Raw genomic sequence first — 22,828 nt, forward strand, 5'->3', positions numbered from 1 at the left:
GTATTATATCATAAAGACTATTTTAGAAAAACCACCCACCCATTTTTTAAGACAGTAGCATGATTTCTTTTACTTCCTTATCCTTAAATATTCTTAGCATTTAACAGTTTGGTGGTATTAGTTTCTTCATGATTTCAACCGTGTGGGTAGATGCAGTACCTCATTGTTTTAGTTTTCCTTTCCCTGATGCACATCATTGAACATGGGTTCATGTGCTTATTTCCCATTCAGTAGGCGCTGCGAAGGGCCTGCTAGTGCAGTTTGCTCATTCTATAACTGTAGCATTCGTTTTCTTGTTCTGTTTTGTGAGTTCTTTATATAGTTCAGGTACTTCCTAGTCTAGTGATAGGTGTTTGATAGATGACATAGTTTGTAAATTCCCAGTCCTTCTCTCTAACTTGCCATTTCATTTTCTTCATAGGGTTTTTTATAAAGCAAAAAGGTTTTCATTTCTTAAATTATTTATGTACCTTTTATTTGTATTTGTATGTGTGTGTGGTTGTATAAGCTTATGTGCCCCACATACATGCAGAATCTTGTAGAGACGAGGGCATCAGGTCTCCTGGAATTGGAGTCACAGACAGTTGTAAGCTACCATGTGAGTGCTGAGAACTGAGCCAGGGTCTTCTGGAAATTCAGAAAGTACTTTTAATGGCCGATCCATCCCTCCAGCACTATAGTGGTAGTCCTCATCTCCCTCCTCCTTTTTCTACTTATTATCATGTGTGTGAATGTTTTGCCTGCATACGTGTGCATTTGTATGTGTAGTATTTATGTGCCTGGGGCCCAAAGAAGCCAGAAGAGGTTGTCACATCCGCAGAAACTGAGTTACAAGCTGTTGTGAACTGCCACACTGATACTGTAAACCAAACATGGGTCCCCTGCAAAAGAATCAAGTCCTCTTAACCTAGTTAGTTAGTTAGTTATTGTTTTTTGAGACAGGGTTTCTTTGTGTAGCCCAGACTGTCCTGGAACTCAAAGAGATCCTCGTGCTTCCTCCTCCCAAGTGCTGGGATTAAAAGCATGTGCAACCATATCTGGCAAAGTTTTTTTTTTGTTTTTGTTTGTTTGTTTGGTTTTTGTTTTTTTTTTTTGTTTGTCTGTTTGTTTTTTGGTTTTTGGGTTTTTTTGTTTTTTTGTTTTTTTTGGTTTTTTTGTTTTTCTGGAGCTGGGGACCAAACCCAGGGCCTTGCGCTTGCTAGGCAAGTGCTCTACCACTGAGCTAAATCCCCAACCCCAAAGTTTTTATTTTTATATGCCAAGTCTATCAGCTGTTCCTCCTCTAGATTGGTACTTTCACATTAAAGTCTTAGAAATCTGCCTTTAATCCCAGCACTCAAGTGGCAGAGGCAAGGTTTTAGGATTTTTCACTTAGTCCACAGAAGTCTTGAGGTATTTTTGTGTAACATATAAAATTATATTAAGCCTCTTTGGGCAGGGCAATATATATGAATATTTAATTGGTTCAACACCACTTCTTGACTTTCTACCAGTCATGGTGGCCCATACCTTTAATCTCAGCACGTAGGAGGCAGAGGCAGAGAGACAGTGGAACCTGTGTAAGTTTCTGGCCAGTCAGGACTTTATAGTGAGACCTTATAAAAGAAAAAGAAGAGGAGGAAGAAGAGAAGGAGAAAAAGACAAGCTGCAGAAGAATGGCTCCATGCTTAAGAGCACTCACTGCTCTTCCAGAGTACCAGACTCTTCTAGCCTCCACGCACACTAGACAGGGACACAGTGCACAGATGGATATGCATGCAAAAAACCCTGTATTGATTAACTAAACAAGTCTTAGAAAATAAATCTTAAAGGAAAAAAGAAATATATTTTTAAAAAGATGGAGAAGGACGATCAGGAATAGAAATAAAAACTATCTTTGAGCTAGTATCAGCCATCACTCCTCTCCTCTTCCCTCTTGATTTGCTCTTTTATCAAACTTTCTTTTTTTTTTTTTTTTTTTTGCCATTTTGGGCCTTTTTTCTTTCCATACAATGATTAGAATAAGCTTCTCTTTGTTTACAGAAATGTCTCACGAGTTTTTTGTTTGTTTGTTTTTTGTGGGAGGCGGGGGTGACAGGATCTCAATATATATCCCTGTCTGGCTTGGAACTTGTTAGTCTAGGTTGGCTTTGAACTCACACAGATCTGCTAGGCTCTGCCTCTTGAGTGCTAGGATTAAAATCATTTTTGTTTGATTTTTAGTCACAGATGCATTAAAAGTAAAGGTTACAGAAGAATTGACAACAGTGCATCAAGCCTTCAGTTCATGAACATGACATAAATCTCTCCTGTTATGAAAGTCATCTCTGATGCTTCTTGGTGGCTTTTGGCATAAAGACTGTACACATTTCACTGGAGTTACATTTTATTTTATTGTAAGTGGCATTGTCTTTAAATTTCCACATCTTAGGGCTTTTATAGAGAACTGCAGTTGGAGTGGTCTGAGGATTTTGTGTATAAGGTTAGGAGAAAAACACAGCTGGAGTGGGGAATTTGAATCACAAGCCTTTAAAAACCAGATATGGAGCTAGATGGTGGTGACACTGGCTTTAATCTCAGTGTGCAGGAGGCAAAGGCAGGCAGATCTCTGGATTTGAGGACAGCCAGGACTACCCAGAGAAACCCTGACTTGAAAAATCAAAGAAAAAAAAAAAGATGAAGAGAAGAAATGCAGATATGGGAGCATTGTGGACAACAAGACAAACTTGAAGTCCCAGCTCTGATGTTACTATGTGTCTGTGGACATGTCATTTGAACCCATTTCTTTAGATGTCAAACAGGAGTGATACCTTACATATAAATACTCAGTAAAGTTTTGAGATAATATATTTAAATTCTATGCACCTAACTTAGATCTCACTGTCTTAGATGTTATGACACAGACCTTATATGGCCTAGACAACACTTGTAGCTGTGGTAGAATTGTACTATGCATAGTTAAGCCCACAGGTGAGACAGGTATGTATCTACTTAAGATGAGCAGTACAATTCTTGAGCTTCCTCCTGGTTCTGATTGTCAAGGGTGTAATCATTTAATGTAGCTTTGTCCTCAAGGAGCTTATAATTTCATTGGTTAAACATGCCACATACATAAAATACTAGAGTAAGGTATTGCCTGTTAATGTTCCAAATCCTTGGGAAACAGTGCATCAGAGAACATTCTCTTCCAGGTTTTTTTGCCCTTTATATTATGTGCATTGAGCAGCTTCTGGGTGTTGTTGATAGAGAATGTGTAAGGGTAAAGGGGGCTAAATAGAGATTTAGGAGAAAGGAGTCATGTGGGGATATGTAATTAATTTTTATACTTTCCCCAGTAAACCATCGACCCTTTTTATGATGTCATGAGGGATTCCTTAATTTTGCAGCTGCTTCCTGATTACGTCAGAGAGGAACCTCTCACCCCACAGCCTAGAGCTGTACTCCTCCAAGAATTGGAAACAAATGAAGTGCTGAATATCTAATAGCTTCCACAGGGATAGCCGGTTCAGACTTCCCAGGCCTACTCCAGCAACTCTTCCCCAAGTACTTCTGACCCCCTAAAGTGTCTTTGTTCTGGGAAGACAGGATTTGGCCCAAAGCCAAGTATGTGTGTTTGGCAGGGAGATGGTGGCTGGGGACTTCTTGAGACACACTACTTCCCTGCCGCCAGGTGTTCTGCAGTCCTGGGTCTCTGCAGCTCCTTTGATGGGGGTTATCTTTCTTGAGTTACCCAGACCTTCTGGAAGTAGAAGACAGCCCCCTGTCCCAGTAGTCGCCTCTTTCTTGCCCTCCCTACATCATTTTGTTTTCACTTTCTCCCACCCTCCTCCTAGAGGACTTTTCACATTTACATATGTCACTTATTTGGTGTTATAAGGGTTATGAAATGTTCTTTATACAAGTTTTCTTTATTGGTGTTTTTGGAGACAATGTCTCTTGGAGCCTTTGAGCCTGGGTTGGCTCATGTACCTGAAATTACTAATCCCATTGCTTCTATCTCCCAAATTTTGGCATTATAATCATGTTCTACTATGCTCTACCCACATAACTATATACTTTCTCTGAATTCAAATGCATTTGTGCTCTGTTAGCTTTTTCTAACTGCCCTCCTCCCCTATTACCCTTCTCTGGCTGCCCTAACCTGTTGTGTTTTTGCTAGGTTAATGTGCCTGGAATTGAACCCAGGGTCTCACTTACAATTGGCAAGTAGTCCTCTACTGAACTATTATACCCTCAACCTTAACTAGATTAATCCTCACAAAATATCCAACATAGCTTCATTCGTGAATCTTAAGTGAGTGTTCTCTTTCTGTGTGTTGAGGTCAGGTCTCTTTCACCATTGCAGGCTCTGTGTTTTTTGGCTGTTATGCTACAGGCAGACTTCATTGAGTGTTTTGTGCACTGTAACCTGCATCCCTGTGTAGTATACACAGTCCCTCCTGTGTCAGCCATTTCTTTCAGTGTTCATATCTTTCAGCCTAACCTAGAAATGGTCTCTTCCATAAAAATCTTTGATAGATAGAAGATGAAAATATTTTCATTTCTTTTCAGAGACAAAAGGCCTCTATTTCCCTGCTCCCCTATGAGTTGTCTTCCTCATTAGATTATCTCCTTCCCAAGGGCAGAATCCTATTTAAATTTGTGTTTCCTCCAGTTGCATACCTAGGTAAGTATTTTTTCAAATAACGGCAAAAAGGTCATTTTGGTAGGAAGTTTAAATGTTCTTTCCCCTATAATCTACTGCTCTGAAAAGAACTTTTACAAAAAAGATGAAGAAAAAGAAGATGATGATGTTGATGACAATGCCTGCAACAGTTTTAGTCTTGGAAGGCCCAGCTGAAGCATCAGGTGTTTCCATGAAGGCTCATCAGGAGGAAACTTTCCATGTCCCTCTGTCTGAGCTCTTGGCTGTACCCTGTTTATGGGACATGTCACAGCTTGCCTTAGACTCTGTTAATCAAGCCTCCTCTACCATTGTGCACAGTATGTTGCTTGGGTCTGTTGGTGCTCCATTCTTCTGACTCATTCATCCCATACTTCAGGGAACAAAATGCCCAAGGGCAAGAGCATCTCTGCTTCGGATCTGAGATCTTACTGCTTCCTTCTACCTCCTCTTTAGCCAGCTGCTTTCACAGGGAACTCTGTGGCTCAAGAAACAGTAGAGAGGGGTTGGGGATTTAGCTCAGTGGTAGAGCACTTGCCTAGCAAGTGCAAGGCCCTGGGTTCGGTCCCCAGCTCTGGAAAAAAAAAAGAAAGAAAGAAAGAAAGAAAGAAAGAAAGAAAGAAAGAAAGAAAGAAAGAAAGAAAGAAAGAAAGAAAGAAAGAAAGAAAGAAAGAAAAAGAGACAGTAGAGAGACATTCTCTGTGCCCACTTCCTGTAGACAGGGAGGTTTGGGTAGGCTGCACAGGAACTAAGCCAGCCCTGCATCTAACTGGTGACTGACTCATGAGAGAAACAGCCTGATGTCTGAAAGATACAAAAGAGCCAGCAAATTGCCTCCAGGTGGTGCTAGTTTGGAGGTGGCCAGCCATTCATTTTCCTCGGAGAGTAGATGGGAGTGTGGGGGAGGAAATCAGTGAAGAAGTGGTGGGCTGCATTTTTCAGTAATACAGCCAATGAGATAGTTGCTTGTCTGTGATAGAATAGGTGGTGAATCCAGTGCCCTCTGAATCCTCCCCACTGCTTTCAGGGTAGTTGACTTACATATCACTCACCCTGAGCCAGTCTCTCATTCCTCTCCCCATCCTCTTGCCAGGAACTGGCTAGTGTACTAAGAAAATTCTGCTGGTTTCACTGCTGGCAGGTTTTTTTTTTTTCTATGACCAGCCAAACCCCATCCAAATCTCTCCCTTACAAAGACTTGGTACCTTAATCCCAGGAGTTGATCAAAACCAGTGATTCTGAGTCACTGTCTCTTGGCTGGGCTTACAGGTCCAAGCAGGTGGGCCTGTCCCTATTCTGCTTCCCTTCAATTCCCTCCCCACCTCTCCTGCCTCACTCCCATTTCCTGCAGGAGGATGCTTTGCCATCCTGGAGCCATCAGGCACAGCTTTGCTTTGGCAGCACCATCGCACACACACTGGTGGGAGAGGGGAACGTGTTTATCACTTTTCCTGGAGATTATCTGTTTAAGCACTTCTCTGACAGTTACAATAACAAGGGCAGTGTGTTGTGTTTCCAGCAGAAGGACACTTGCTGTTGAAAGATGTATAGCACTAATTAGAAATACATAACATCCGGCCACATGGCAGCCTTCTCCCGGCCGCCCCATTTCCTGATTTCATACAACTTTGACGACAGTTGGTTTATGTTTTCCATGAATATGTTCTCAAAAAATGAGAAAGTCTCCCTATTACATAGAAGCAAGAAGAACATTTCTGCCTGAGCAGGTATTTGACCACAGGAACACTGGGAAGTATGGTCACTTGCCCACTTGTAGGAAGGAGCAAAACCAATTTTAGACCTCAGCGGACTTTCTTGGTAAGAAATATTTCCAGCTGACATCCCTAGCCAAAACCATCCCCCTAAATCCTTAAGAAAGCCTGCTTTTGGAAAGAAGGGGAAAGGCTATTTCACAATGTTAATGAGTTCCTCAGCTCATGTCAGCCTCTGCTACCTGACACAAAGCCAGAGGAACCATGGCAAATATCAAGGCAAACAATGCCTTTTCCTCCCCACCCACATCACTTGCTGGCCTGAGCCAGCACAATTTCAGATATAGATAGATAGATAGATAGATAGATAGATAGATAGATAGATAGATAGATAGATAGATAGATGTTCATTAGACTAGACCCAGGTTCCTAAACCTAGTCCTAACATAGGTGGGCTTAGGACTCTCTAGATGTTATTTTCCTACCCACTTTCATAAGTGAATATTGTCAGGGAGTGGTGTCTTAACACTTCTAGCTCATAGAAGCCTTTATGAGACCAAGAACATCCTGAGTATACTACACACTCAGTACATTTTTTTTTTTCATTTGAAATGTATTGGGCCCATTGTTACTTGGGTAAATGGTCATTTTATTTAACCTACTAAAAGATGCTTTAGTTACCAAAAAAACCACAATTTATTTGTAGCTATGTTCTTTACTGAATTTAGCATATCAAAGACACTCAGCATGTGCTTGTCATATGACCAAGCCATGGACCCCGACAGCCCTTTTGTTAAGGGTTGCCAGAGCAAGGTCAGTCTAGGGATGACCAAGACCCAGACATTCTTGGATAGCTTGGGATATGTCTACCTGCTTAGTCAGGGAAGAATACCCCTCATTTGTACTTTTCTCCAGCTGGACCACCCACAAGCAGGCAGTGTGCTCTGCAGCCTTTGCCTAAGGAGCACGGTGATAGAGAGGTTAAAATAACCATGCAGGGCAGCTGCAAAACTGCCTTCAGGCTGTTCTCCAGTTCTATACCAGAGGTACCTGTTTTTACAGAGCTTCTACCTGATAGCAGTACCCAACCCAGAGTCATGAGAAGCCACAGGTACCATTGCTTTTAAGCAAATCATTCTTCTTGTTGTGCCCTAGCTCCCACCCTGAACTCTGAGAAATAATGTAGCTGTTAATCATAAAACTTAAGATGAGCTTGGAAAAAGTCATCTCCACCTGTCAGTTCCGTTGCTATGGAGAATGGACTACATACGCAGTTTTGTGGAAAAAAAAAAAAAAGACTTCTTCCTCCATCTCTGTAGCCTTTGCAGGTGACTTCTGTGGATGTTAATTTGATCAAGTGTTTCAGCTTCCAGAATGTGGCCTCTATACATCCTCCAGTTTCCTGTGTCCTGGCCTAATTCCTTCACTCTGCACGCTGTCGCTTAGTAAAGGCTGGTAGTTAGCGGCCTGCAGTGAGAGAGAACCCACACAGAGATAGAAAGGAATTTACAGTGCTGCTGCCGATGGCTTGGAGAGCAGGGAGACACTGCAGCTCTTCTTGGGATGTGTTGCAGGTCTTCCTCTCTCTGCTCATATATATCCTTTCTCCTTGTGATGCTCACATGCTTGTTTTCTTTGTCTTTTTTTAAAAAAAAAGAATGGTCACATTTGTATGTGGGTGGGTGTGTGCACACCCATGCTCACAAACCTATGGGCACACATACTATAATGCACGAGTTAGAGCCAGAGAACAACTTTCCAGACTTAGTTCTCTCTTTCCACTATGTGGATTCCAGGAATCTAACTCAGGTTGTAAGGCATATTGGCAAGTGCCCCTACCTGCTGAGCCATCTCACCTACTCTCCCGTTTCCTATCTCTTTAAACAGAGCTTTATCTTATCATAAGACTGGGAGTGATGACTGATTGTAATCTCATGGATTGTTACCACTTCCTTAGTGCCTGCCACAGTTGTATTGTAAAGGGTGACATTGGGACTGTTGGGCATCTGGAAGGATGATGGGAAAACCACAATTTTGAAGGGTTGCTCCCCTTATGGTATTCATATGTTGAGCCCTTCTGAGCAGCAGCTGGCTTCTCACATCTAGAACTTTGAAAGTGCTTTGGGGTAGGCATTGTGTTCTCCAGTCATTCTTGCTCCTGTGGTGAAGACTTAGGAATAGCTGTGCTTGTGTAATGTCTCCTGGAGTAACTTATTTAGGTCCTTGGCAAACTAGTAAGCTGACAGGTCAAACAAAATGCAGGCAGGGACAGAGATCAAACGTGTGGATAATTATCCTTTTAACACTTGGAAACTGAGTTTTCCTGTGTTACTGGGGGGATTATCAGATTAGCTGCTTCCAAAGCTAGTGAGTTTGGCCCCTGTGTCCATCCCCCTGTGTGTGCTGGGTGTCTCCCCCCTGAGACTGAAATTGGACTGCTGCTTCTGGCATGTTGTTATTGCCCTCAAACCTGGATGAAATGGCAGTTGAAGAGATCACTGATCGTATGTAGGTAAAGGCAGGAGTGCGGGAATATTATGAGGGTCTCAGCAAAGACTAACTCTGCCCATCAGCAGAGTGGCTCCTCTCAGTGACCTAAAACCAGGAGGAAGTTAAACCCAGGATGTAAGAGTGAGAGAGTTTCTTAACCAGGGTGCTGGCATTAGAAGCCAGATTTACTCTTTTTAACCCTGGGTGGAGGGGGCAGGGAAGGCTAACACTGATCTATTACATTATGTAATAAGCATTATTTTCTACAAAAGTAATTCATTCAGCAAAAATGTTAATGTGTTTTTGTGTCTCATGTGTGCTGTGTTAGGATGGGGAATATATAGAGGGCCTAGGCCTGAAACCAATAGTGATCTAAGAACATAAGTTTAAATCTGTTGTTGATTGCATTCCTGCTAATGAAATAAGGTTTTGGTACTGTAGCTTCACATTGTCAGTAGCTACCGAAAGCAGAGACTCTCTAGCCCCAGCTTATTTTGTGCCCTTTGAGGTAATAAGGCTTAGGGAAGTGTTGTGATGAAGAAAGGGAGGAGTCATCTTTCATCAGTGGTATAGCCTACAGTGAATTGCTTATGCTCCACGAAATAATAACCCACACCCGTGCTCATACTAGCAACTTTAATTAATCTTGGTGGGCCACTGAAAAAAACAGAAGATGGGGAGGTACATATGGTCTAAATGCATTCATATATAAAGTTACCAAAGAATAAATAATGTTTTTTAAAGAAATGAAAGGGGCTGGAGTCTGGGTTTGGGGTCACAGCACCTACACGGAGGCTCAGTGTCCATAACTCCCAGAGGATCTGACTCCCTTTCCAGAATTCCCAAGCCCTGGCCATGCACATTGTCTGCATATTAAATGCAAGTGGAGCACACATAAAATGAAAATTAAGAGATCTTTAGAGCAAAGGAAAATTAAAAATAAAAAATATGAAAATAAGAGGGGGACTTGTTGGTAACTACAAGGGGTTCAGAGGGACTGGTGAAGGGTTAAAGAGGGAGGATAAAGAGTGAATATACTCGTACATTATATACATGTATAAAATTATCAATGAATTAAAATACTTTTAAAATTAAAATTTAAGACAGGATACAATTGAGTTAGTTATGTAGGATCTCAGCCTTTTCATTGATCTAACCATGAGCACTCTACAACAGAGAGTGTCTTCCTGGTACTGCCTTCTTACACACACTCTTTGTCAGAAGTCTCTCTCTCACACTGTGCACTCAAGAAGAACCTAGGGGCTGGAGAGGTGGCGCAGTGGTTAAGAGCACTGGCTGCTCTTCCCAAGAACCTGAGTTCAATTCCTAGCCCCGACTTTGCAGTTCACAACTGTCTATAACTGTCCAGTTCTGAGGTATCTGACACCCTCACACATTGTATATAAAATTAAGATGTGTGTGTGTGTGTGTGTGTGTGTGTGTGTGTGTGTGCGCGCGCGCGCCTAAAATTGAATTGTGTTAATTTTTAAGTTTATGGAATGAGAGGTACATTTTTTAATTAAAAATAAATTAGATTTTAAAGGACTTATATAGGGGATCTTGTGATGTTAACAGGCATCTTCTGTGTGCAGGGCATATCGGTAAGTGCTCTGTATATAGCACAAAGTCATATAAATCTATTGGAGAGAGCGTACTACCACCACCTGCCATTCTAGAGGAAGAAGAAAAAGCTGAGCACTGTGGTCAGGGAGCCCCTCCACAGGGCAGCACAGTGGCACTTGGCCCCTAGAGTGTGATGGAGTTTCCTTTGCTGCTTTGCAGACTGCTTCTCAGAGGAGTGTCGTTCTGTGATCCAGGAACAAGCTGCATCCTTGGGCTTGGCTATGTTTTCTCTACTGGTCCAGCGCTGCACATGCTTACTTAAGGACTCTGCCAAAGGTAAGCAGGAGGCCCTGGCCACTGGGTTTTCCGGTTGCCCAGCCCTGTCCAGATGAACCTTAGAGTGCTGGTGTTCAGTCTTCTACCAGCTCTCTGGTCTTCTTCCTTCCAGCATGTCCTTCTCTTTTTTGTTAAGTTAATGAGTCCATCTGTGTCTATAGTCTGATGGCCTGTCAGACCCCCTTTCCCTTTTATGGCTCCCTCCTTTCCATTTTTATTTCAGTAGTTTGGAATTTCATCCTGCCTGTGGGCTATTATGTGAGATCTTGGTTTGTTTATTGGCTTTGTTTTCACTCATTCATTCATTTATAGACAGGGTCTCTCTTAATGTGTAATCTCTGTTGACCTGGGACTCTCTATATAGACCAGGCTGGCCTCAAACTCACAGAAGATCTGTCTGCCTCTGCTTCCCTGGTGCTGGAATTAAAGGCGTGCACCACCACACCTGGCTTTTTATGTGTTCTTTTATCTTTAAAAAGACCTGAAGAAGGACTGGAGAAATGGCTCAGAGGTTAAGAACACTGGTTGCTCTTCAGAGGACCCAGATTTGATTCTCAAAACCTACATTAGCTAACAACCATCAGTTGTTACTCGAATTGCAGGGCATCTGATGCTGTCTTCTGTCCTCTGAGAACCAGAAATGCAAGTGGTGCACAGACATATATGCAGGAAAAACACCCACACATTGCATATAAAAACAAATAAAAAGATCTGAAGGCTATGTAATGAGTCTTCCCTTTCACTTTCCTATCTTCCCAGAGCAAGGACTGGACAAGATTCTTTACTTTTCATAATTTTATATTTTATATTTCTGTCTCTTTGGTATATGGTAGCTGCTATACCCACTGCGGGCTAGCCAGCTTGAGCTCACTGAACTAAGCAGGCGCTGCTAACCCTTTCCTTGAGGTATTATGCCAGATTCTTTATATCTTACCCTAGAATCCCACCTTAGATAATTATAGCCAAGAAAGGTAGGAGTAAGATCCTACCTTCCGCTTGGTTTCTGCATCAGTATTGGGCAAGCAGGAGGACTTCTCCCTCTGTTATCCATTACACCAGTGTTGAGATGCCTCCTGTTTCTAGAGTTGCCTTTTATTCAGGGGTAGGAACAATTTATCTTAAAATAATTTCACATTTACAAACTAGTTGAGTTTAGTGGCTTATGACCATAAACCCAGTGACTCAGGAATTCTTAAGAATTCTGGGTCACTCTTGGCTATATATAGAGGGAGTTTGAGATCAGACTGGACTACATGATACCCTCACAATATAAAAATAGGGCCAGCAATATGGCTTGGTAGGTCACAGATGCACACGTACACACGCACAGAGTAATAATAAAATTTAAATGGATAATGCAAAGCACTTTTATATATATGCCTTTTCTAGACTCCCAGGTAGTTAATATTTTACCATGTCTTTAAACATGCACACTTATTGTTTTTGTTCTGAACCATTTGATTTTAAGCTGCAAGCGTAATAGCCCTTTGGCTCTAAATACTTGACTTTGTATTTCTTCACATTAGGCCGATATCCTAACAGTTACCAGATTCTGGGAGCTAAGGATATATTCAGTGGTAGAGTACTTGCCTAGCATTTACAAGCCCTAGGTTATATCCTTAGCAAAACAACAAACCAGTAAGAACAGTTGCCAAAATCAGGGAATCAGTGCTAGAGCAATGGTTCCGTGGCTAACTGAACATATTACTCTCACAGAGAACCTAAGTTTTGTTCCCAGCGCTCACATTGCTCACAACTGCCTGAAACTCCTGCTCTAGGGCATCCAAATGTCTTTCCAAGGGGACCTGCACTCATGTGTGGATACCCACATATAGATACACACTAGTACACATAATTAAAAATAAAAGCAATTTAAAAACAAAAATAGAAAATCAGTGTTGATGTAGTAGTATTATTGAGTATATAGGCCTTATTCAATTTATACTTATTTTCCCAGTAAAGCTCTTTGTTGGGAGTAACTCTGTAGCTCAGTGTGACTTCAAGCTCAAAATTCTCCTGAATCCTGGACTCACAGGCATGCGCTACTATACCCAACTCTGACAAGGTTCTTCGGGCTGCAGGGTGGGGTTGGGAATTCTAGGCTCTAATCCAGGATCACCACACTGCATTTAAGTGCTGTGTCTGTCTCTTTAGTCTCCTTCAGCCTAGCCTCCTTTGTCCTTCATAACCTTGACATTATTGACATATAAGCCATTTACTTTGTAGAATGTTTCACAATTCGGGTTTTTCTGATGTTTCCTTCTGACTAAGTTCAAATTTTGCAGTTGTGGCAGGAACTCTGATGCCATCTTGGCGCTGTGCTAAAGGAATTCTAAACCAGTGAGTTGGAGGCCAGAGTGGAGGCTTATGCTGGACCCCAGGTGAAGCAGAGCATGTGTCTCCAGGAGAAAGTCAGCTTCTTGCTACTCTCTTTGTCCTACTTTCAGAGTCCCCAGAGATGTTGGTACATTTCCTCACATTTGAGTCCTATTCTGCTGTGAACTTACTCTCCCTCTTCTAAGAGTTTGCTGCTGTCCCAGCATCTAGGCTTCAATCTGCACACATAGGCCCAGTTCTCATGCTTTGCCTCTGCAGCTCAGCTGTCCTCTCCTGAGGACCAAGAGGACCAAGATGACATCAAGGTATCTTCCTTCGTCCCGGACCTAAAGGAGCTGCTCCCCAGTGTGAAAGTCTGGTCAGATTGGATGCTTGGCTACCCAGACACCTGGAATCCTCCGCCCACATCTTTGGATCTGCCCTTGCAGTAAGTTGGCCTGCCTGCTCTCCCACACTCTGACCTCGGTTCGTAGTGTTCCTACCTGCACCCTCCTCCCCACAGAGACACACCCCTCCATGCCTAGTCCCGACTGAGTCTGCTTCCTTTCAATCATTACAGCTTCCTTCTTTCATCCTCATTTGAGGCTTGATTTTTCCATTCCCTTATCACCTGTCTTTTCCCTGATGTTGTTATTTTGGCCTGTTGTCTGGTCCTTTTCTTTACCTTGGCCTCTCCCCTTCTCTCTTCCTCTCAGGCTGTGTCTTGTTGTTTGTCCTTGTTCTTACTTTCTCACTTCACTTCATTCTATTCATTTTGTTGATGTTCATACCACTGATGTGTGTGTGTGACTTCACCTCTCTGTCTACACTTTAGTTTTTCTTTGTTAACTGATCTCACTTCTGTTTGTTACCTTCTGTACTCGGTGTTTTTCATCTTTGCTTGTGGTATTAGTGTGTGCTGGGGATGAGTAGGTACGTATCTCTCTTCCTTTTCTGTTCACTCATCCCCTGTCTTCTCACCTTGCCCTCTGTGTAGTGTCTCTCAGGGCATGTGTTGGTGAGGTGTGTTGGTCTGAGGATATGTGATTTTGTGTAGGTGGTCTACATAGATCTGTGCATTTGTAGGGCAGCGATTTTGTGGATTTTATTGTTGTTTCAGAGTAGTAGTAAAACATATAATGGGATTTGTCACTGTAACAGTTTTAATATTTAAGATTCATTGCCATAAATTACATCCAGAGTTTTGTATAACCAGGTGTGTTCTTTCTTTGTCTTGTGTTTGGATTCAGTCTACTAGCTCTGCCAGTCAGAGTACTGCTTGTCCTTGTGTGTCTGTGGATCTGTGTGTCTTAGTGTCTATCTGCACCATGTATAGAGTTCTGTATGTTCCTACTGCTGTCTGGTTGTCTGTCTAAGGGCAACTCAATATGCCTGTCAGTGGCTGCCTATGTGTCTGGGTGTATCAGTCTGTGGCTACATGTGTCATATCTATTTGATGTGTTTTTGTCCGAGCCTATGCTGATTTGCATCTGTGGTTTTTGTGTTCTTAGGTTTGCGTTTGTGTTCACACGTCCATCCCCATAGCAGTCTTTTCTGGTGTCTGGATCTATGGCAATACCCTTTTTTTCCTTTTAGATTTATTTATTCATTCATTTATTTTTTGTGTGTGAATGTTTTGCTCACGTGCATATCTATGCACCACATGTATGCTTGGTACCCACAGAGGTTATAAGAGAGGATTGGATCTCCTAGAATTGTAGTTGTAGACAGTTGTGAGCTGCCATGTGGGACATTGAAAATTGAACCCATGTCTTCTGCACAAACAGTAAGTGCTTAGCCACTAAGCCATCATCTTTCCAACACCTAAATATGTTCTTGAATGCCCATGCCTTTGCCTAGCTTTATAATTGACATGATGTATTTGTTGATTTGACTTTTTGTGTGCTAATATAAATGTCTCTATTGGAGGAGGATTCTTTGTATGAGGATTTCTCTGTGTCTTCCTGTCTGTCTCTGCTTGTTCCAGCTTGTTTCTACTTGCCTTTTTTGTCTCCCTTTATTAGGGAGACAAACTTCCCCACCACCCAAGAATGGTATACATTTTAAATGGTTTGAAAAAAATCACAAGAATACTAATTCAAACTTAAAAAAATTGCATACAAATCAGGTTTCAGTAATGTTGTATGAGAGCACAGCCAGGCTTGTTTATTTTTGGTCTATGGCTGCTTTTTTATATAACAGCATCAGAGCTGAGTATTTGCCACAGAGACTGTACATTCCACAAAGCCTAAATCACTGACTCCACAGCCCATTACAAAGAAGACCTGGCCCTCAGTCTCTCACTCTTTCATTTCATGTTAGTACAGTAGTATCTGCATGCAGGCATCACCTCTATTAGTTCGTTCTCCTCCCTCCCTCCCTCCCTCTCTCTTCTTTCTCTTTTCCTTCTTCCCCACTCTCTCTGGATCTTTCTTCATGTCTGATTTTCTCTCTGATCTACCTACCACTCAGTCTCTGACTTTTTTCTTCCCATAGGTATATGCAGTGAAAGCTGCTTTGGACTCTGGGTACTATGTAGCTGTGTGATTTGTGTTTTGGAACAAGCATAGGTACCTAGTATTTTTCAGCATTCATGCCCACAGCTCTTCTCTGGTAGAAGGAAACACTAGTGGGTAGAGCATGGACACCTTGGCTGCTGCTGGGGAATGAGGAGGGGAGTTTGTCTGGGTTGGCTGCCAGGCATGTATATCTCCTAGACTCATGGGTGACCCACAGAGGGAAGGCTGCAGCAGAGATTTCTGGTCAGTAGTTACTGAACTCTCTGTGTGGGCTGTGTAGTCTTGACTCTTCGCCTACTTTCCTTCTAAATTGTTTCCTTGTACCTCACCCCAAGAGGCACCCCTGGACTCCTGCTTTCTCTGGTTCCTCCCTAGCTTTAGCTTTGTAACTGTGTGGACAGTGCTTCCAGCATCAGACAGCTCACATACTTCCTGTGAGCCTTCCTAGGTTTCCAAAATGTGTTCCAGACTGGAAGTCTCATGAGCAGGGTTGAACCCTGAGTTGGGCAGCTGGAGCCTCACAAAAGAACTAACAGACCTGCTGGCCAGGGGCAGCTGTTTCCCAGCAGTGATCCCTGAAGAGTTAGCCTGTACAGTCTCAAATTTTTAGGCTATTAATCTGTAATTCGGGTGAGGCAATTTGCAATTTGGGGGGAAAATAGCTAGGAAACTTTCTAAGTATCTACACCACTGCTTCTGATGTGTGAAGGGCCCCTGAGGAGTCTTTTCTTCTTACAGGGACAGGGAAGCAGACATCTGCCCCCAGAGCTCGAGTCTTTCTGGGTCACCTTAGCCCACATCCATAGGCCCCTTAGCTCTGATCCACCTATCCTGGCCCATCAGGTTGTTAATCCTTCTATAGCTCTTCTCCCTTCATCTTTCCCTCCTCTCCTCCTCCTCCTCATCTTCTTCTTCCTCCTCTTCCTCTTCTTCCTCCTCCTCCTCCTCCTCTTCTTCCCTTTAGCTTTTGTTTGACTCTAGAAATGCAGAGTTTATACAGGAAATACTGGGCTTCATTTGCTTGAGGTGCTGAGCCTGTTTCTCCTCTGGATGTTGGAGCAAATGATCTATTGCTGGCTCTATGTGCCCATCTTTGGACAAGGGCTCAATTTGTAGCTGGTCACGTGGTCTAAGCAAACGCCAGTAGAACTAGAAGGGGTTGGGACACATGAATCCTGCTTGCTTCATTTTTTCAGACTAAAAAAAAAACCAAATTTGACCCATTACTATATCGAATTTGCTTTCCCAGTAAACAAGTTTTTGTAGCCTAAGATGTTCACAGGTGTGAATCCAGGTAGGAGATATGTCATACAGTCAGGATTTAGGTTCCCTTGTTCTTGTGTTCTCCCTTCCTCGACTTCCCCTCCCTTCCCTCGCCTCCCCCTCATCATGATCAGCAGCTGACTATCTCCGGAATGCAAGTTTAAGTGTCAAGCAGCAGTTGCTGTCCTTGGGGCTGACCCCAAGGCATGGTCATATAAGGACTAAGTTCACCAGAGCAAACCTGGTGTGACTAACACTAGGGGTGGCTCCATTTTCTAGCTTTAAGATCTAAGCATTAGAAAGGTGGATTTAGAGTTTTACTTTTCCTCTTTTCTAGTTTTTTCCTATAACTGGCTACTTGGGTACTCCCAGTAAATACCATGCTTGAGATCATTGGTAAGCTTTGGTGGCTCTGTCCCTTTCAAACTTGTGTCTTATAGTCAACCATCCAATCTATGGACACCTTTGGTTATTGAGACAAGGTTTTACTCTATAACCTAGGCTGACCTGGAACTCACTTTGTAGTCCAGGCCGGCTTCAGATTTGTGGCAATCCTGCCTAACCTTGAAGTAGTGGTATTACAGGTGTGAGTCACCAGCCATGCCATAGGGAGGCCATAGGGAATGACATAACCTAACCAGTCCTATAGAGGTCAAAACCATAACACCCCTGACACTAGAAAGATCCTTCTTACAGATCTTCATTTTGAAGGATTTAGGAATGCTCTCCAGGGAGTAAGAAGGAAATGGCTTCCACTTATTGCCGGCCCCTTTGTGTGCTTTCATTAGTCTTTGCCTGCATTTCTTCTTTGCAAAGACAGATTTCTCTGATCTTAAGATAAGGTGGCTAGATAATATACTTTTCTCTTGTATTTCCTCTAGGACCCTTCTTCATCTCTACCCCTTCTTTTGTGTTTTCTCTCCTTGGATGGTTAGAGAGTCATAGCACACAATCCTTCACTGTCGTGAGGGATTCCAAAGTTCATCATTAGTTTTCTTGGTTCTCCCCTCTTTGCCTGTGTTTCTATCCTTTCTAGGCAGATCTACTGTTCTTAGGCAGGCACACATGAAGCACTTGGGCTGAAGGTGACCTCATTGCTCTCGAAGGGCTGATAAGGTAAGGCTTGCAGAGATACTTGCTCCTCCCCAGTGGCATTTAGTGGGTCTGGAGTCAGCATGTAGGTAAGGAGATGTCACTTGGCTCTGTTAGGAGATTTGGTAGAATGGCTTCGTGTCCCAGGAGATTTTTGGTGCAAGGGTATTGTAGTGGGCTGTGGCAAGTGGCTTCCTTGTCCACTGTAAAAGGCAGTATAGAAGGGTTTGGTCATTTCAGAACAGACGTCAGCGTTTGGAGGGACCACCTACATGACTATCAACTAGCACAGTTTCTTAGCTCTTCTACACCAGGGCTTTTTTTGAAGCAGGAAAAGCAAGCAGCTGCTTTCTACTTCACCAAGTGGCCATGAGGAAAGGTGTTAATGTTAGCCGATGAAGAAAAGCTGAACAGCAGTCTTCCGTGAACCCAGACACAGGAACTCCTTGTATCCCAGGACCTTGGGCAGAGCCAGGGCAGTGGGACAACCTACCTCATTTCACAGTCTCTGCCGAAGCCAAATCTTCCCTCATCTTGATCTCTGGTTCTCAGTAAGTGAAAGAGTCAGGGGACTCTGAGAACATCCAAACCAGCCCAGCTGTGGCAGTTGGTTTATTGCTTTCAGCTGGTACTTGAACCCAGGTCCTGGTCTTGGAGGCTTTCCCAGGTTTAATCCCCAGAGCTTTCTCTGCAGCTGTATGACACTGTGCTGACCCCAAATGAGGATAGGAAAATAGAACCAGTGCCAAGCCAGAGTCTCTTTTTCATTTGGAGTCTGGCTGTCTGCCCATGACCAGGGTTACATAATGGGAAACATAGCTGGGGCTCTGGAGAGCCCGCGTTTCACCAGGCTGCCCAGACCTTCGCATTCTGACGCTATATATCTTCCTAATTGTAGCTCGGATGCATTTATCACACTGTTGGATTGGAGTACTGTTTTTTTTTTTTTTTTTTTTTTTTTTAATCTAGAAATTCCTGGACTTGCTGCTTTTCCATTGCTTGTCCTATATAGTCTGAAGATCATTCTTGAAAAAACTTCTAGGGAGCCTTCCAAGGCTCCCTCATCAGAGAGAAAAGGGGCGTGTCCTCAGGGAGCTCACATATGTTGGCCTTGTAGATGAGATAGGAATTCTTGACTTAAAGAAACAGCTAGTTCATGCACCCTCATAGGCAACTTTGAACGAGAACTAATCCCAAATCTAATCAGCAGCCTTTCAAGGACGCTTAATACGTCTTCCCAAAGAGCATTTTAGGAGGTCACCAAGTAATAGTCCATCAGCACTTCCCTGAAGGAAGTGCTAGTGACTGTGGGAAGCCCCTGTGCTACCCTGGCTCCCCACCCAGTCTCCCTGGCTCCAGTTTGGGGCGTCAGCACTGCAGCCTGGCACCAAGGGGTTCCTCTTCCTCCAAGTGCTGAGCGTGGGGCACACATGATCTCTCCCATGGCAAGAGCCTTTGTCTTCTCCCCACTCCTCCCACAGGACTCCTTGTGAAAGAAAGGGGTGTTGGTCTAAGGCTTTAGTCTGACCTTGCAGGGTACAACAGCTGACCCCAGGGAGAGACTTTCCAGCACTGGGCTAAGGTTATTTGGGTCCAGTATATGCTAAACTGAGAGGACGTGTTGGAGTGGTTACAGCTAAAAGTTTGGAGAGGCAGGAACCGTGAGAATCCGCACCAGGGAGGCCGCCAAGGGCTCCTCTGCTCAGGCCATGGAGATGTCAGAATCCCCTAGGGGCTGTTTTTCCCAAACCCAGTGCTGATGGGTTTAACACACCATAGTGATGTTACAGAGGCTATACCTACAAGAATGACTTGAGAGAACTGAAATAAAATAAGGCTATGACCTAGAGTGAGTTTGGGGAGATGACATAGGAGTAATACTTTGGTACCTGAGAAGTCCTACAAAGAGATTACAGTGATCTGTTCCTGACTGTAGGGCTCTTGCTACACTGCCTAGCAACATGGAAAAACTTACTGTCCTTGCTGTAGCACAGCTTCAGAGTCTGGTCTGCTCTGCTGGACAGAACTGATTTGGGGCTGAGCACTTTCTCAAAGGACCCAGTTGACTGGCTTTTATATGAATTATGGTTGTTAAAGGGATAATCTTCAAATAGGTTACCTAGTAGGCATCTCTTATTAGTAAAACAAGTTATCTTGTTGTGCTTGTCTTACCTCCTAGAATAGTGAGTGATCTCTTTGCTTTGTAGCAACATCTAAAACAAATTTTGTGGTTCCTGTATCTCAGTGAGAGAGATGCGTCTCCACCCTTATAGCCTACTACAGTTTCTAGCACTGAAGTTCCAGAACTTAGTAGCATCTTATGCCCAAATATTATTCTCGTAGCACCACTAGACTTACTAGGTTTAGATCATTTCTGCGACTAGCTGCTTATACCCTGCCATTTTTCTACCGTTGAGTAAGAAGTATTCCAGGGCAACCAGGGACTTATTGTTGTCTGTTGATCCAGAGAGTTGGGCTCCCAAAGGGAAATACATTTCTTAAAGCAGATGATGTATGTCTTTGAGCATTTGCTTGCCAGTTTTCTGCCTTTCCCGTGAGTTTGTGCTCAATGGACTTTTAGCTTCCTTGTACCTACTTTCTATACCACCTTAGCTGTTTCCAGATTTCTTCACCCCAGGAACCCAAAACCCAACTTGTTTCCCATCCGCACTACCTCTCTGATCTTCCACAGCTCTGAAACACAATGCAGGGCTTCTTCTCACTCAACTCTTTCCGGGTTTGTTCTGCAGCTGTGGAGTTTGAATGTTAGTGTTTAAACAAGCTGGTATTACACAGGAAATGGCCACCTCCACAGGCCCCTGCAGGCTTGTAACATGGGGTCATTGTACTTGATATTAATCACCAGTCAGCCTATTCCTCCAGTAAAAATATGAAGAAGTGTGTGAATGCTAATTCTTCCTTGGTCTTTCTAGAAAGACAGACTGAGCCCTGGTCAGACCATTCCAACCTGTTGCCCTTCCTTAGTCCAGTCTGTTGAAGCTGTGGCAGATAGCAGACCTGGTTCTCTTCCTGCATTTCAGACGAGATGATGGCTGTGGTATACCATGCCTCATATGTTCCACACCTCAATCTTGCAGGGCACATAATTGTATAGCATCACCTCTGAGAGAACTATAGAAACACAAAAAACTGTGGGCTCACCTGAGAACAAGCTTCTCAGTTCCCTGGACTGAAGAGCTTTCTAATGTTATTTGCAGAACTAACCCCAGCCTGAAGGGTTAATCTGATTCCCCAAGTCAATATCCTCCAAACAACCAGCCAAGAGTGTGTGTTGGTTCATTTCTGTGAAATGTGTTTCCCCAGTCACCTGGGCTGGCCTGGGCTGCATTGTATCGGCCAGCAGCTGCACTGCACTCAAACTGACAGCTACATTAAACCTTGGAATTCTGAGGCAATAAAAAGTAAATTAACTCTTTTTTTTTTCCCTCTTGCTGGTGGAGTAAGTGAATGCATGTCTGTAGTGAACCTTGGTACTGAGTGCATGCCTCTAACTAGTCATTGCTGGTCTGTCTCAGGCTAGGATCTGGCATTCAGACTACTGCCAGGGATCTGCTTTCCTGCTGTGTGGTGTGTTCTCTGAGGTTGGGCTAGTGGGTCACTTTGCAACTGCTGATTCCTGAACACTAATCTCACTCCTTCTGAGAGACTCCACTGCCACCATTCTAGGAGCCATAAATTTATTGAATACAATTTCATATTCTCTGGCTGATTTGTGTCTGCTTGGTGAAGAGTGTACCCTAACTTTAGTGGGATTTCGTAGGCTCTGGTACATCCCCCAAATACAAGTTGAACCAGAAGAAGCCAGAAGGATCTGTCTAAGCCAAGCATAGGACAGCAGGCAGGATCACTGAGACTTTGAAGCCAGTCAGGGCTACATGGTGAGTTCCAAGCCAGTCTAGACTACAGAGTGAGACTCTTCACACCCACCTTTACACCTTCTACCCACCTGTAACCTTCAATCTCCTTCTCCGCAAAAAGCTGGATAGGAGTGGGTGGCAGAGGGGCTTGACTAAACACCACATGTTCTCAAGTATCTTCAAGTCTTCATAGCCATTTTGTACCCTTCCACCAACCTTGACTCCTTGGATCCAAGGGCTGCTGTGAGGTGAGGTTAAATGGCACTTCCTTTTGGTATAAGAAGGAAACACGGGGGGAAAAATTCAAGATGTTCCCCTTCTATTTAGATAGGAAACTGTTCACCCGTGGAATTGACCTCTCAACCCTCTGGCACAGTTGACGTAAGTGTCCAGAAGCAACACCATCCTCTGGCAGGTGTTGGCTTTTCAGCTCAAGCCTCACTTGGGTTTTGGAAAAGCTCTCCTTGTTGTTGTTGTTGTTGGTTTGTTTTTGGAGAACATCTCCTTGTTACTGTTGTTGTTGTTGTTGTTGTTGTTGTTGTTGTTGTTAGTTTGTTGGTTCTTATTTCCCACACCTTTATCACAGGGTGGCCATGGGTACCAACAAGATCAGGCCAACCTGACTGCAGGAGTGACTTTGCATTGAAGGATTTTTTTTTATATCTCCTTGATTCAGTCTAGCTTGACCCTTGGACTGCTTTTATTTATATTTCTGACTTGGGAACTCAGGGCACTTCCTATGTCTTTTGGCCCCAGCTCCTGTCTTACAAAATCAACAGGGTAAGACCTCTAGTCTACCTTATCACTGCAGTATGTCATAAGGGTTTGGCACAAGGTGGGTGGTAATGGGCAAAAGACAGAGGTGGGTAGGAGTCCCTAGTGATGATCAGCAGTCTCTGGGAGGAGTCAGTTTGGTTTATCTGAGCCTTAGGGGACAGGAGAGCATGGTAATGAGAACCACATGGTACCACATATTTCTTCTTCTTGGATCCAAGATGGTAAGGGTGGGAGGATGAG

At 43.4% G+C, this 22,828-nt stretch overlaps 1 protein-coding gene across 2 annotated transcripts in view; it reads left to right on the top strand.

Moving 5' to 3' along the window:
* Positions 1–22,828, top strand: part of Smg6 (SMG6 nonsense mediated mRNA decay factor) — a 228,202-nt gene that overhangs the window by 99,556 nt on the left and 105,818 nt on the right. For both annotated transcript variants that reach the window (NM_001105808.1, XM_087570563.1), the window contains exons 11-12: positions 10,627–10,743; positions 13,339–13,507. In NM_001105808.1, the coding sequence (NP_001099278.1) occupies positions 10,627–10,743; positions 13,339–13,507 (286 nt within the window). The remainder of the gene's footprint in view (positions 1–10,626; positions 10,744–13,338; positions 13,508–22,828) is intronic.

The sequence above is a fragment of the Rattus norvegicus genome, chromosome 10, assembly GCF_021556685.1.
Source record: "Rattus norvegicus strain SHRSP/BbbUtx chromosome 10, alternate assembly SHRSP_T2T, whole genome shotgun sequence".
In the NCBI taxonomy this organism is placed as follows: Eukaryota; Metazoa; Chordata; class Mammalia; order Rodentia; family Muridae; genus Rattus; species Rattus norvegicus.